Genomic DNA, 14,053 nt, shown 5'->3' with positions numbered 1-14,053 from the left:
TAAAAAGTAATAGTTATATAAGCAGAGGACCTGATTCAAACCATTCTTAATATTTCCTTGCTCCAGAGTGTCATCCCATAGCTTTCCTTGTGAGAGAAGGAGAACAATTTTTCCCTCTGGAAATAGCCAATATGTCTTTTCAACAGAATTCCTCAGTTGAATGGAAATTTCCCGCCTCAATTACACAGAAAATTGTTAGATTCTCTAAAGAGCTTTTTTTTTTTTTAGAGTTTTTAGTTGTGCCTTTATTCACCTTAGTTCATTAAAAATGTACTTGTTTTAAAGATCCTATAAATACAGTAATCACCCACTAATGTGGGATGTAAGTCACCCCTCTCAGCATGGTATTTTTGTTTTTTAAAAAAGCAGAATTTCTTACAGGAATCGTATTGATCAAACAGTATTTACAAGAACGTCAGATATAATGATGTACACAATCTAAACAAGAAGGGCTGATTAAGAATTTACATAATGTAAAAATATACATATTAAAAGTGAGCCATGTGGACAGATGCGGGCTGCAGGAAGAGTAGTTGACGGGAGGTTGGGGGTTGAGGGCCCATATGCAGTAATATTGCTTTCCCCTCCATTACAGAAAATAACCTTCACCAACAGATACAGGCATTCCACACATCTAAATACACAAGGGTAAATCGTAGACAAGGGTAAATCGTGACCTGCTACATTACAGTCTAAGTGGTCTGTGATACCCCTGCGAAAATAGTAAATACAAACCCCATGCAAGTAGTAGGAAGCATTGGTCATTTATTCTAGCTGGACTTGGAGAATGTTTAACTCTGGACATGAATATCTGGAAGAGCGTATGGCTCCTTCTGCTATGTTTTCTTTACAACTGACATGCACTTAGTGGGGAATTGTGATGGTTGTTCGACCTAACAGTGATAACTGAAATACTCTTAAAAATGTGGTAACTTTTTAATAACATATTTTAATCACACACTTAACATAAAACATGGATCATCTACAGCTTTAAGCCAAAAGGGAGAGGAAGTGCATCTGAATGTTAATGCTTTCAGTTTTGGTATTCTATAATTTCTACCACTGTCCTAAAGCATGAAACTGATACAACTGCTTGTTTATTTACCCAAGCAGGCACTAGTATGGGCTCTTAAAGAACACCCAAAACAGAAGAAAGGTCACTCTTTTTTTTCTCTGGGCCTTTTGAGAAACTAGACCAAAATTATAAATTATTCAGGGTTCCTACTGAGCAGCGGTGCTTTTCTGCGTGTAACCATCTAGAGAACAAATCAAAGAAGAACTTACTAACACTGCAAGAGCGTTGATGTGCGGTATACTTATTAGGAATCAGGAACCTCAGGCAGCAGTTCAGAGTTTTCTCAGACACCCCCATTTACCCCGCTTTTTGCCAACTATTATGGCAAATGCATTTTGTGGGGGCTACGCTTGACAACTTATGCTCGAAGATCCTCTTGCGGAGATTTCTCTAGTTGAGTAGAAACCCTTCTATAAAAAGTTGGCAGGTTCTGTGAACCTAGAGAGGAGACAATGTCTCTGAATGCTCAAATTGCAAGTTCTTATTGGGGAAAGAGTATTAAAATAACTTCAAAGACTATTTTATTGGCAACTCAGAATGCAGTGTTTTACTTTTAAACTTCTAAATTTGAAAACAAGACAGCCTAGGTCAAATAATAACAGTTTTCCAAAGCTGAATGTGCTCTTTTGGAGCTCAGTTTTTCTGCTTGAAGTACAAAAACAACTTCCTAAAACTCCTAGGCAGGAACACTACTGTTCTGTTGATCTGTGATTAGATGAACTGATCAATCTCAGTTGGTAACATCTCTTTGTTTTTCCTTGGTAAGGGTTTAAAAAATTCTAGAACAGGAGCATTTTTCCAGTCTTACACTGACAATTTCATCCCAAGTGTCTCCTGAGAGGCATATACCACATACAGGAATCCATCCTCATCCTTCTCACTTTCATACATTTCAGAAATCGGTGTGGAAATGCTCACCATGCTGTGTCCATTCACTAACAGGAAGAAGGCTTGATTAGCACCGAGCTGTAAGCGCCGTCTAATTATCTTGATGAGTTCACTCACATTGACGTGATCAGGTACAAGGAACTTGGTTTTATCCAAGACAGGAAGCTGCTTCTCACCCTTATATCGTTCTGTTATCACCAGGATTTTGGTAGGATGCTGCTATCGAATAAGTCGGACATCTTCTACTCTGTTGGAAGGCGTGGCGCTGCTTGAAGGTCTTCTCCCAGGGCATGGCGCAGGAGGCTGGGCAGGGGCGGTGGCAGCGGCGGGGGGTCCTGGCTGCTGCAGGCCTCCGACTGTGGCAACAGAGACTTCCCTTGTTCTAAATAGCTTTTAAAGCTTCCATATAGTCTTTGTGAGTGACCCATACCCAAGTGCTCTATGGAAGCAGCACGCGGAACTCACGTGGGACTGCACTTGAGGGGGCAGAGGCAAGGCCAGAGAGTCTGGACATAAGAATGCTGAATAGGGTAAAACAAGAGTGATTTAATTTCATACTTAAACATTTTTATAAAACCCCACATCTATTTTCTTAACTTCAACTGGCATGAATGAATTTGCCTTTACAAATCTTAGAAGAAAATGTGGCCTTTTATAAAATATATGTTCAGTAGAAGGTACAACCTTGACTTCTTTTCTGACCATGGCTTAGACTACAGTTTTGGAACTTTTCGCTTGACCTGAAAGGAAGCAGATTTTAAAATTACATTTAATTAGCTTGCAATATAAAACAAAAATGAAGCCAGTTTTTAAAAACAATGGGTGTGAAATAAATCAGAATGTCTTAGCCTGAACCAATCATTAACTAAACCTTGGTGCTGGTACATCAGTCAGTTCAAGTCTTCTCCCCTCTCCCTTTTTTTTTTTTCTAATATTTAAAGCTTTGAGGTCACGTTTCCCATATAATCAATATTATTGTTCCTAATTCTGCCACTGAATAGAGTAACTTTGAATCAACTGCTTAACCTCTCGTCTTCACTTTCTTCATTGTAAAATGAAGAGGTCATTTCAGAGGTTCCATCAAGATCTAACACTTCTGTAATATGAAGGTGCAAGATACAGGGGTGCCTGGAGGGGCTATAAGGGACTTGGGGAGAGAGGCAGTTCTTCCTCAGAGGTGAGAAGGAAAGGAAGGATGTTATTGGGCCAGGCTAACAGTAGTGGTGGAGCAGGGGGAGAAGGTGGGAATCATACTGTATAACCACATAATTCAGGTCTTAATCATCTCATTCCTGGACTATACTGGTGTCTCACTCCTTCTAGTCTCTTCTCTCTCTAATCCATTTCACAAGGAAAGCCCGATTATTCTCCCCTACTTAATCCCTCTTCTCTCCTACCCCAAAGCCTTTAATGCAAACCACTGCCCTGAAAATAAAGCCTAAACTTCTAAGCTTATACAATTCAGTACTTTTAATGAAATGACCACAAGTTAACTTTCTAACCTTATTTTCTACTGTTCCTTAACACACTCAACTACAACCAGCCAGATGGATACTGACCACTTCCTTATTCCCACATTTGAACCATTCATCATCATATTGTGCTTTCATTCCAGAATTCCCTTCATATTCCACCCTGGCTATCCATCCTTTCAGGCAATTCATCTTGCTTCATGATGCTTTCTCTTTATACTTAGGCTTCTCTGAACACACACAGCACTTAGTTTATCTTTTCAAGTATGCGTATTTACTCACAAACTGGTGGCAGACTCCTTAAAGACAAGAACAGTGTAAAGTATCTATCTCCCTTGAAAGGACCTAAAAGAGTACTATGTGTATGCTCAGTAGACATTAGGTACAGATGGCCAGGGATATTCTGCCATACTACCTAGACTAGATTAAGTGTCTTAACCTTTAAAAAACCACAGCCCATTTTGACAAACACAAACATCTTAGGTACTAGATATCCACATTCAAAAGAATGAAGTTGGACCCCTACCTCATATCATATACAAAAAATAACTCGAAATGGATCATAGAACTAAATGTAAGAGCTAAAACTACAAAACTCTTACAAAAGAACATAAAAGTAAACCTTGGTGACCTTGGATTAGACAATGTTTCTTAGATATGACACTGAAAGCACAAGCAACAAAAGGAAAAACAGATAAATTTGACTTTATCAAACTTTAAGCCTTTTGTGCTTCAAAGGACACAATTAAGAAAATGAAAAGATAATCTACAGAATGGGAGAAAATATTTGCAAATCATATATGTGATAAGGAACTTGTATCCAAAATACATAAAGAACTCTTAGCCCAAATTAAAAACGGGCAAAGGATTCAAATAGACATTACCCCAAAGAAAAGAAAATATACAAATGGCCAGTCAGCACATGAAAAGATGATTAACATCATTAATACTTAAGGAATTGCAAATCAGAACTACATTAGGATACCACTTCACACTCACTAGGATGGCTAACGTAAAATTTAAAAAAGACAATAACAAATGTTGATAATGACGTAGAGAAATTGGAATCCTCATATATACTGCTTGTGGGAATAGAAAATTGCAAACAGTTTGGAAGTTCCTCAAAAGGTTAGACATAGAGGTACCATATGACCCATCAATTCTACTCCTGAGTATATACCCAAGAGAAATGAAAACATGTGGCCACACAAAAGTTTGTACAAGAAAGTTCATAGTGGCATTGTCTATAATAGTTAAAAGAGTGGAAATTCAAATGTCCATCCATTAACGAATGGATAAATTTGAATCCATACAAGGAAATATTATTCACCCATAAAAAAGAATACTGATATATGTTACAACATGATGAACCTTGAAAACATTACACTAAATGAAAGAAGCCAGACACAAAAGGCCACAGACTGTACGATTTTATTTATGAAATGTGCAGAACAGGCAAATCCATAGAGATAGAGAGTAGATTAGTGGTTGCCAGGGGCTTGTGGGAGGGAGGAATGGGAAGTGACTGCTACTGGGTATGGGGTTTCCTTTTGGGGTGGTAAAATGTTCTAAAATTAGATAGTGGTGATGATTATGCAACTCTGTGAATATACTGAAAACCACTAAATTATACATTTTCAAATAGTGAATTTTATGGTATGAGAATTATATCTCAAAAAAGCTGATATTTTTAGAAATCTTAGGTACACCTGCCACAAAGATTCTGATAGTGCACCTTCCCCATTCACAGAACAGTATTCCCACAATAGGTTTTTCAAAATATAGAGTTATAATACTGAAAATGCTTTTTCAAATTCTGCCACTCAATCTCCTAGGAGGGTATGCCTTCCTAGTTGAAAATCATTGGTCAAAATCAAAGGCACAGTAAATTATATAAAATTAAATGATTAATGATGGTAATAAGATTAGTATTAGATATTCTGCATAGAAAGAATTCAGTTATTATTTTTAGTTATTAATATTGATACTATTAATGAAATTAGGGAGTTATATTACAGATTAGTGCTTGTAACAAGGTTAATGACGACTTAATGAAGATTGTTAAAGTCAGAATATCCCAGAAATAACAGCTTAAAGCCTAATTTTCATCCTTTCTGACATTCAAACTACTTTTTATCCAAAACTTACGTGGTGTAGCCATTTTTGTGAAGATAGGAGTCACAGTATCTTCCAACTGTTGCTTCTGCTCAAAAATCTCATTAATGGAAGCTTCCAAATGAGTTTCTAACCACTCATTTTTTGTACGGCATGCATTGAGGATGGTATTCTAGAGATAGAAACAGAGAATTTACTTTCCACTTATTTATTGAAAAATAAAACTCTATAGTATCTCTAAAGCAGCACCGTCCAACAGAACTTTCTGTGATGATGGCAATGTTCTATATCTGCATTGTCCAATATGGTCACCATTAGACATACATGGCCTTTGACCACCAGAAAAGTGGCTAGTGTGACTTAGGAACTGAATTTTTAATTTTATTTAATTTTAATTAATTCAAATTTAAATAGTCACATGTGACTAGTGGGTACTATATTGGACAGGGCAGCTCTAACATTAGTGGAATGTGAATATAATAAAACTCACAATCTAGGGTCATGAAGCCTTGGCCCAGTCTACAAGCTCTCCCTAATTCTTTATTTTCATTGAGCCATGTGATAGAGAAGTGTTTGCAAAGGTTGGAAAAGAATAGGCGGATAGTATGAGCTGCAGGCAATTCAAGAGGCAATGCTGATATTTTATTCCTTCCCAGATGGTTCACAGGAGGAGGTGGTACAAGAAATGCAAGAGCTCCACCTCACTGAAACCCTCTCAATTTGCACTGCAAAACCATTTCTTTGCACCTGAGCAGCAAACTGCTGGTGTCTGATTTGAGATGTTAATTGTTCTATGGTTTGTAATAAAAAACAAAAATGAATACATTTATTGTATGTTCTGTTCACATTATTAAATAAGCAGTAGTATATGCAGAAGTATGTAGAATGAAGTGGATTTGGAAAGCTGTCTATAATATATTATTAAAAGGAAAAAAGCAAATTAAAGAATATGTATAGTATGATCCTATTTTATAAAAACAAAATCTCTCATAAAACTATGTGTGTGCATACATGTGTTTATATAAGTGAAGGGAAAAGCATGGTGAAATTAACACAAAATTGTTATTAGAACACAGGGTAATAAGACTGGAAATGGCAAAGAGAAAACTATTGTTTGCTTAAGACATTTCAATTTTATTTATTACTATATGTACATAATATTTTCTAGTTCAAATAACCAAATATTTAAAAATTGAAATTAAAACTTTTGTAGTAACTAGTTCAATAAAGTACTGTTTGTGCCAGAAATGTTTTGTTTTGCATATCTAAGAGCTGCAACAGCTATTCTAATAGAATTTTGCCTCTATTTTGTTTCACAAGAGATTTTGCAAAGTGTTTGACAAACCACAAGAGAAATGTATAACTCATCATGCTCTCAGACCTGTGATGTCTTACAATTTTAGCAACAGCTAATTCTTTTTCATCAGAATTATAAGTCACAGAAAATTCATAGAACATCATGCACAGAAATGCAGGAAATAATTTAAAACCAAAACACATTTCTGATACCTTGAATATATCTTTTGTGTGTGTATACATCCAAAGCAATAAACTAATCCACATGTAGTACTTAGTATACAGTAAATGTGGCAAGCTGGCTTATAATTACAATTAGCTATCTTTATATCTGTGTATCTTTTTTTACCATTATGTAAAATTTGATACATTAAAAAATACGTGGGGGCTGGTCCGGTGGCATAGTAAGTTTGCATGCTCCACTTCAGTGGCCCAGGGTTCACAGGTTTGGATCCCGGGCGCAGACCTATGCACCGCTTATCAAGCCATGCTGTGGCAGCATCCCATGCAAAGTAGAGGAGGATGGGTACGGATGTTAGCCCAGGGCCAATCTTCCTCAGCAAAAAAGAGGAGGATTGGCAACAGATGTTAGTTCAGGGCTAATCTTCCTCAAAAAAAATATGTAATGAATGTACACATATATACTAAAATATATGATGTATATCTAAATTTCGAAGCAAAATAATGAAATGACTTTCAGTGGACCCCACTAGTCACCAGAAGAACCAGAACACTGCCAGTACTATTAACACCACTTCTGTGCCCTGCCCCTATTCCATCCCCTGCGAGCCTCCAAAAGATAATCACAATCTGTGCTTATACCTTTGCTTTTCTTTTTTAATTGTTTTACCCCATACGGAGGCATCCCTAAACAATATAGTTTGATTTTGCTTGCTTTTGAGCTTTACAAAAATTTATGTAGTCTTTGGTGATTTTTTTTTTTCACTCAACACTGCATTTCTAACATTCACTCATGTTGTTGGGTGTGAAACTTAGTACATCTCTATGTTACTCTTTAATACTATTTCATTTAATTTTTATCAGTTTATCTCTTATCAGCAGTTTATTAAGAAAGAAAGGACGGCAAGGAAGAAGGAAAGGAGGGAGAGAGGGAAAAGACAGCAGTAAGAACCACCACCTACCTCTAGAGCATTAGTGTAGAAATTAAAGATACAAGGCAAAAATGTCAAAAGACTTCAGAACAAGCAATAATCACAATGCAGTACCTTGTCTTCCTTAAAGAGTTTCCTTGGTCCCTTTTCTGAGTCTGTAACAGCTGCAGAGACCTTTGCAATATATTTTTTCAGATCCAGCCTTGCATCTGAGAGAATAGGACAGCAAAATGCACAATAATAAGACAAAGACCAAAAAATATGCTCTGCTTTTTGTAATGTGCTATTATCTATCCAGAGCTTTATAAAGATTGTGTGTAAGAAATTTGTTGCGGTTGTTTTCAATGAAGAAAGATAACACTCAACTAGCACAGCACTTTGGGGCACTCACTGTGTTCCTAGAACTGTGCTAAAATTTTTCAAGAACAAATAAACATAAAACATGACACCTGATCACAGAGAGACCATATTCTATAAACACATCTACTCAGGAGAAAGAAACAAAAAAACCATTTCCAATAGACAAACTATCACTTGCTTTACCCCTCTTGATCCTTCAAAATAAATTTGAAAATAGCCTTCCTCTTCAAAAACAAAAAACAAAAACATGGTGTTTAAAATAATCCCATTCACTATAGCACCCATAGTGATGTCATCACAAAATTTGCAAGACCTGTTTAAATAAAATTACAACACTTTGAGAGAAATAAAAGACAAATAAATTGAAAGACTGACCATATTCCTAGATGGAACAACTGAATATTGTAAATTGTACATTAGCCCCAAATTAATTTCAGGCTGATGTATTCGTGTCCTGTGGCTGCTATAACAAACTGTCACAAATTTGGTGGCTTAAAACAATAAAAGTTTATCCTCTTAACAATTCTAGAGGCCAGAAGTCTGAAATCAGTTTTGCCGGGCTAAAGTTAAGGTGTTGGCAGGGCTGATTCCTTCTGGGGCCTCTAAGGCGAGAATCCATTTTCTTGCCTTATCAACCTCTAATGGCTGCCTGTACTCCTCAACTGGTGGCTCCTTCCTCCTTCTTCAAAGTACATCACTCCAATCTCTACTTCCATCATCACATCACCTTCCCTCCTTCTGTGTCAAATCTCTTTCTGCCTCTCACTTACAATAAGGACACTTGTGATTACATTTAGGTCCCACTTGGATAATTCAGGGCGATCTCCCCATTTCAAGATCTTTACTCATATCTGCAAAGTCCTTTTTGCCCTATAACATTCACAGGTTCCAGTGTTTAAGACCTGGATATTTTGGGGGGCCATTATCCAGCCTACTATAATCAGTATACATAATCTCATGAAACTCCAAACAGCAATTTTTGAGAGACTTAGTGAAATCACTCTAAAGCTCACTTGCGTCTCTGTAGTACCTAACAATCTCTCTCAGCCTCATCTGCCTACCTGTAAAGTAGACATAATACAAGTACCTTCCATAGTCAAATTCAGACCCACACCTAGGATAGTATTGACATATACAGATCAGTTAACCATCTTCTTGCTTCCAGCCCTTCACAGCTTCAAACCCATCATTCACATTGCAAGAAGAATTAATTACCTAAACTAGAATCCAAGGTTTAGGTTTGGGCTCCACTAGTTGGGTGACTTGGAGTAGATAGTGTTTCCAGAATTTCAACATAGGATGGAGTCTAGGGGAGGAATTAGTTGGAAGAAGGGACTAAGGGCCTTGTCATGAAACTGCATTTGTATAATCAGCACTCTGATTTTACTGAGAGCACATATTTATTTTGGGTGGCTTGGTAGAGAAAGGAGCTTATTGCAAGCATCCTATTAACGCCACCTGTTTTAGTCCATTCAGGCTGCTATAGCAAAATACCACACATTAGGTAGCTTATAAACAACAGAAATTTATTTCTCACAGTTTTGGAGGCCGGGAAGCCCAAGATCAAGGCACCAACATGGTTTCAGTCTGGTGAGAGCCCTCTTCCTTCATATCTGGCACCTTCTTACTGTGTCCTCACACAGTGGAAGGGGCTAGGGAACTCTGTGTGGACTCTTTTATAAGAACACTAATCCCATTCATGAGGGCTTCACTGTCATGTCCTAAGCGCCTCTCAAAGGCCCCACCTTCGAATACCATGACAGTAGGCATCAGGATTTCAACATATGAATTCTGGGGGGGACACAAACATTCAGACCATAGCAATACCTTAACCCCTCTAACCTCAGTATCCTTATATATAAAATGGAAGTCCTCATAGGGTTGTTGTAAGGATTAAACAAAATGTAGTACAATGCATGCAAATATCTTGGCACAGTGCCTGGCACACAGTAAAGCACTCAATAAGTTTATAATTATGTCACTCCTCTCCTCAAAATTCTACAAATAACTCCCTATTGACTACTGAATAAAATAGAGGGCTCTCCAAAATCTATACAGCCACAAACTATCTTTCCAGCTTTATTCCTTCCAACATTCATCAAGGAGTCCATCCATCATTTACTTCCTGTTCCCTCTCCCCCAGATGTCAACATGGCTCACTCCTTCAGTTCCTCAGGTCTCTGCTCAAGCATCACCTTATCAGAGAGGCCTTTGCTGATTGCCCTCTATGAAATAAGGCACATATTCACTCATTCACTTGCTGGCAACTTCATAACCCCCTTACCACACGGCTTTATTTTTCTCCATAGCACGCCAAGGATTATATATAGATTTAGATAGATATTATTTTCTGCATCTCCCTGCTAGAAGGTAAACTCCATGAACATAAAGATTCTGTTTTGTGCCTTGTTATGTATGTAGACTCAGCTCCTAGAACAGCATTTAGCACATAGGAGATACTCAATAAATATTTGTTGTATGAATGCTTACACAAAATTTCTTTGCTTATTATGTTTCCTCAACCTAAGATGCCCTCTCCACATTGCCACCTACCAAATTCTACTCACTCTTCAAAGCTTACTTATACATACTTCTGTGAAACTCCTAATTCCCCCAGGTAGAACTCACTGCTCTATCAACTGTTACATGATTATGATTTGATTTAGCTCTCATTTTAGTCTATCTTGTAATTTTTATTATCTTGTTTTTTCTTCTACCTCTAGATTGTAAGCTCCTTCAAGGCAGGGTCTATGTCTCATCTTTTTATCATATACCATGCCACCTCACCATCTCATCTTTTTCACATACCATGCCAATTTCCCCACCCCTCACCCACTACCTGATAATACCACACTGCCACCAAAAGGACACAGGTTAAAAGGGTGAGACACTCAATATTTGCCTAACCATTTGACGGGGAGGATATTCCAGCCTGAAAAAATAGAAGCAGACGCTAGGTTGTGTGAAATGGTATAACTATAGCTATTTTTTAAGTAGATGTAAAACTGCCATACTTCAGAAGGGTCAGAGGAATATAGGTAAATTCTTTCCATGAAAGTCTATTAATATGATTACAGTTTGAATTTGTTAGTAAAATATTAGTAAAGTCTTCATTTTTCAGAAAATTGAAGAAGCTCAAACCATTCTGGCAGAAAGCAAGAAAAAGAATCCCTAAGAAACCCAACGTGATTGGCTAGGTGACACCTTTTAGTCCCAATGTGGTTCTTTATGACATCACTGGATTTATCCCTGAATCACTATGCCTGATGATGTAACAATGATCATCAGTCTATATCTGGCTGACTAGGAAGATTATCTTCAATGCCTTTACTGGCACACCACGTGAACTAGTACTAGGCATTTCTGCTCTGTCTTTGACGAATTTTTTGGCTGTAGACTTTTTTTCCCAATTGAGAAAGAAAGATGTCCATTCAAGGACTATCCCTGATTTTTCCTTTGTTGTTTATCTGCTTCTTCAAGGAGAGTTTCTGCATTTGTGATGGAACCATCTGGACAAAGGTTGGATGGGAAATTCTTCCAGAAGAAATGCAGTATCTGAAATTTAAGCCTTCTCCATCTTACTGTCTACCTTACCCTCTGAACAAACTATGCTGCAATTTTGCTAATATGGATATATTTCAGGGTTGTTTACATCTCACTTATACTTTAGTGCAAGCTCTTTCTTTAATCCTTTCTGTTTTATCTGTGCGTTACATGTGGATGAAATGGAAGAAACACAAAAAAAAGGTGAGTTTAGTGATGTAAATAGTAATAGTTATAGACCATCAAAGAGTTTAAAACTTAAGATTATCAGCTTTTCTGAGGGAAAGTGCCATGTCTTATTCCTCTTTGTAACGTCTCTCCACCCCCACCATTCACCCCCAGCACAGTGTCTTGTACATACTAGGTGCTCAACTAATGCGTATTGAATTAGAAGGTCCTTAGAATAATCTAGTCCAACCTCTCCATTTCAAGTTACAAAACACATCAAGGAAGTAGAATGAGTAGAATGTATAGGAAATGAAGTTATCTCTCTGGGCCTTTCGGTAAGTTGTTTGATCTTTCTCAGCTGCCTCATCTATAAAATGAAGGATCTGGAACAAATAATCTGTTAGATCCCTTCCAGATCTATTTAAGAAAGCTAAGTATACAAGAGTTGGCATGTACTTTTTAAATAGACTGTAAACCAATTTCTAATGTTAAGATAACTTTCTGCGAAATGGCACTCAAACTAATTTCCCACTTTGCCAATGACACCAAATTTTGAAGCAATCTTAAAAGTTCATTGACCTTCACAACAATTAGATAATTATAAAATGACTATGATTTTGTTGCATTATACCTTGAGACTCTTTAGTAAAGGAAAATATTTTTCTAATATGCAAATAATTTCTCCCTACAGAAAGCTTATAAGCACTTACTAAACATTTGCTGATGATGATAATGATCACTATAATCTGATATGGGGGCATATACAAAAGAGCATTTTTTTCTGCACTTATACCTTTCTTCTATAATAACTCCTTTTTTGTATAAATAAGTAATGTGTTGTGTTTGGAGTTTAAGTGTATATATCCAGAAAACAAATTTAATTTGAACTACAGTAAGAAAAAAATCTATATCGTTTGTTTTTCTCCTTTTAGCTGAAAAAACAAGCCTCCTTAGATACACTTGGTAATGATCTAGAAAGCCAGTCCTTCCATGACATTGACCAGATACTCTGCAGACTGATGGCTAAAACATCAATGATGACCACATATCTGAATCAGTCATCCCCTTATCTGCCAGCTAAGAAAGTCAAGCACCGAAAACCAAAGAGGAAGAAGACTGAAGGGAGAGTAGCCAGAAGATATCCATACGCAAAGGTAGCTCAGTCCCATATGAAGATTACACAACAAACCTATTGATAGAACTTATATAAGAATAAAAATTGTTCTTTGAGAGTCTGTAATTTTTTGTCACATTCTTTACTGAAACTTTCAAAGAAGTTTGAGTTGAAAAGTTATTTCTATTCAGCTAAAAAGAATAAGTATCCATACTTACTAAAGTAATGGGGAAAAGATTGTATACTATCATGGCTTCATGTTTAAGTATTTTGTTCTTAATATGTTAGATTACTAACCATTAACCAATCTGTAGAACAGAATCTTGGTTTAGTGTTTCAATAAATCTCTAGTTTAAATAACGTGATTTTTCTTATGTTCCTGAGCAAACTTGATGGCCACAAGGAGACTTGTAATTTCCCATCTCAGATTGCTAAAATAGCATGGAATAGATTAATTTTTTAAAGTATAAATTTTTCCACTTTTGTATGATAAATGATGAATTAAGTATCAACATTTTTTAAATTTCAGACTTTTGTTGATAAGATGCCTCAATTTTTAAAAAGTCTTCCAGACTTTCGTTGATCAGCCACCTCAATTTTAAAAAGTACAGTTACCATATTTTCCAAACAAAAACTGGGATACTTGTCTGAGACTAGGACGGAAGATTTGATTAAAAACGTTGAAAAATCCCAGAAAAATATACCAGAGCTATAACATACCTCTCATCAGTATAGGGAGGAAAAAAACTTCTAGAAAACAATCCTTGAAACAGTAATAGGTAACTCTACAGTCTTTATAACAGAAAAGAATAGTGCCTGCTCTGAGTTATTGTGGACTATTAAAAAATTTATTTATGGTTCCACTTTCCAGACTCTGCTCCTTACCTCCACTCTTCCTTAGCACAGTCCT

The 14,053-nt window shown here is 36.7% G+C and overlaps 2 protein-coding genes and 1 pseudogene across 2 annotated transcripts in view; 1 reads left to right on the top strand and 2 right to left on the bottom strand.

The window, feature by feature from the left end:
- Nucleotides 1-1,879: 1,879 nt before the first annotated feature.
- On the bottom strand, nt 1,880-2,255 carry LOC131404894 (microtubule-associated proteins 1A/1B light chain 3B-like; annotated as a pseudogene).
- A 366-nt stretch (nt 2,256-2,621) lies between these two features.
- ANKRD45 (ankyrin repeat domain 45) overlaps nt 2,622-14,053 on the bottom strand; it is a 45,424-nt gene continuing 33,992 nt past the window's right edge. The window contains exons 4-6 of the mRNA XM_058540051.1: nt 8,073-8,167; nt 5,584-5,722; nt 2,622-2,703 (exon numbers count right to left, since the gene is read on the bottom strand). Of these exons, the coding sequence (XP_058396034.1) occupies nt 2,672-2,703; nt 5,584-5,722; nt 8,073-8,167 (266 nt within the window). The 3' untranslated portion in view covers nt 2,622-2,671. The remainder of the gene's footprint in view (nt 2,704-5,583; nt 5,723-8,072; nt 8,168-14,053) is intronic.
- Nucleotides 11,742-13,254, top strand: TEX50 (testis expressed 50). The gene is made up of 2 exons (XM_058540054.1): nt 11,742-12,065; nt 12,962-13,254. The coding sequence occupies exons 1-2, from the start codon at nt 11,742-11,744 to the stop codon at nt 13,223-13,225; spliced, it is 588 nt and encodes a 195-aa protein (XP_058396037.1). The 3' UTR covers nt 13,226-13,254.

Source organism: Diceros bicornis, chromosome 4, assembly GCF_020826845.1.
Source record: "Diceros bicornis minor isolate mBicDic1 chromosome 4, mDicBic1.mat.cur, whole genome shotgun sequence".
Lineage (NCBI taxonomy): Eukaryota > Metazoa > Chordata > Mammalia > Perissodactyla > Rhinocerotidae > Diceros > Diceros bicornis.
This window is presented reverse-complemented; position numbering and strand designations above follow the sequence as displayed.

Coding starts and splice junctions, on each gene's coding strand:
- TEX50 (XM_058540054.1), top strand. CDS start 11,742: ATGTCCATTCAAGGACTATCCCTGATTTTTCCTTTGTTGTTTATCTGC. Junction 12,066..12,961: donor GGAAGAAACACAAAAAAAAG/GTGAGTTTAGTG, acceptor TTCTCCTTTTAG/CTGAAAAAACAAGCCTCCTT.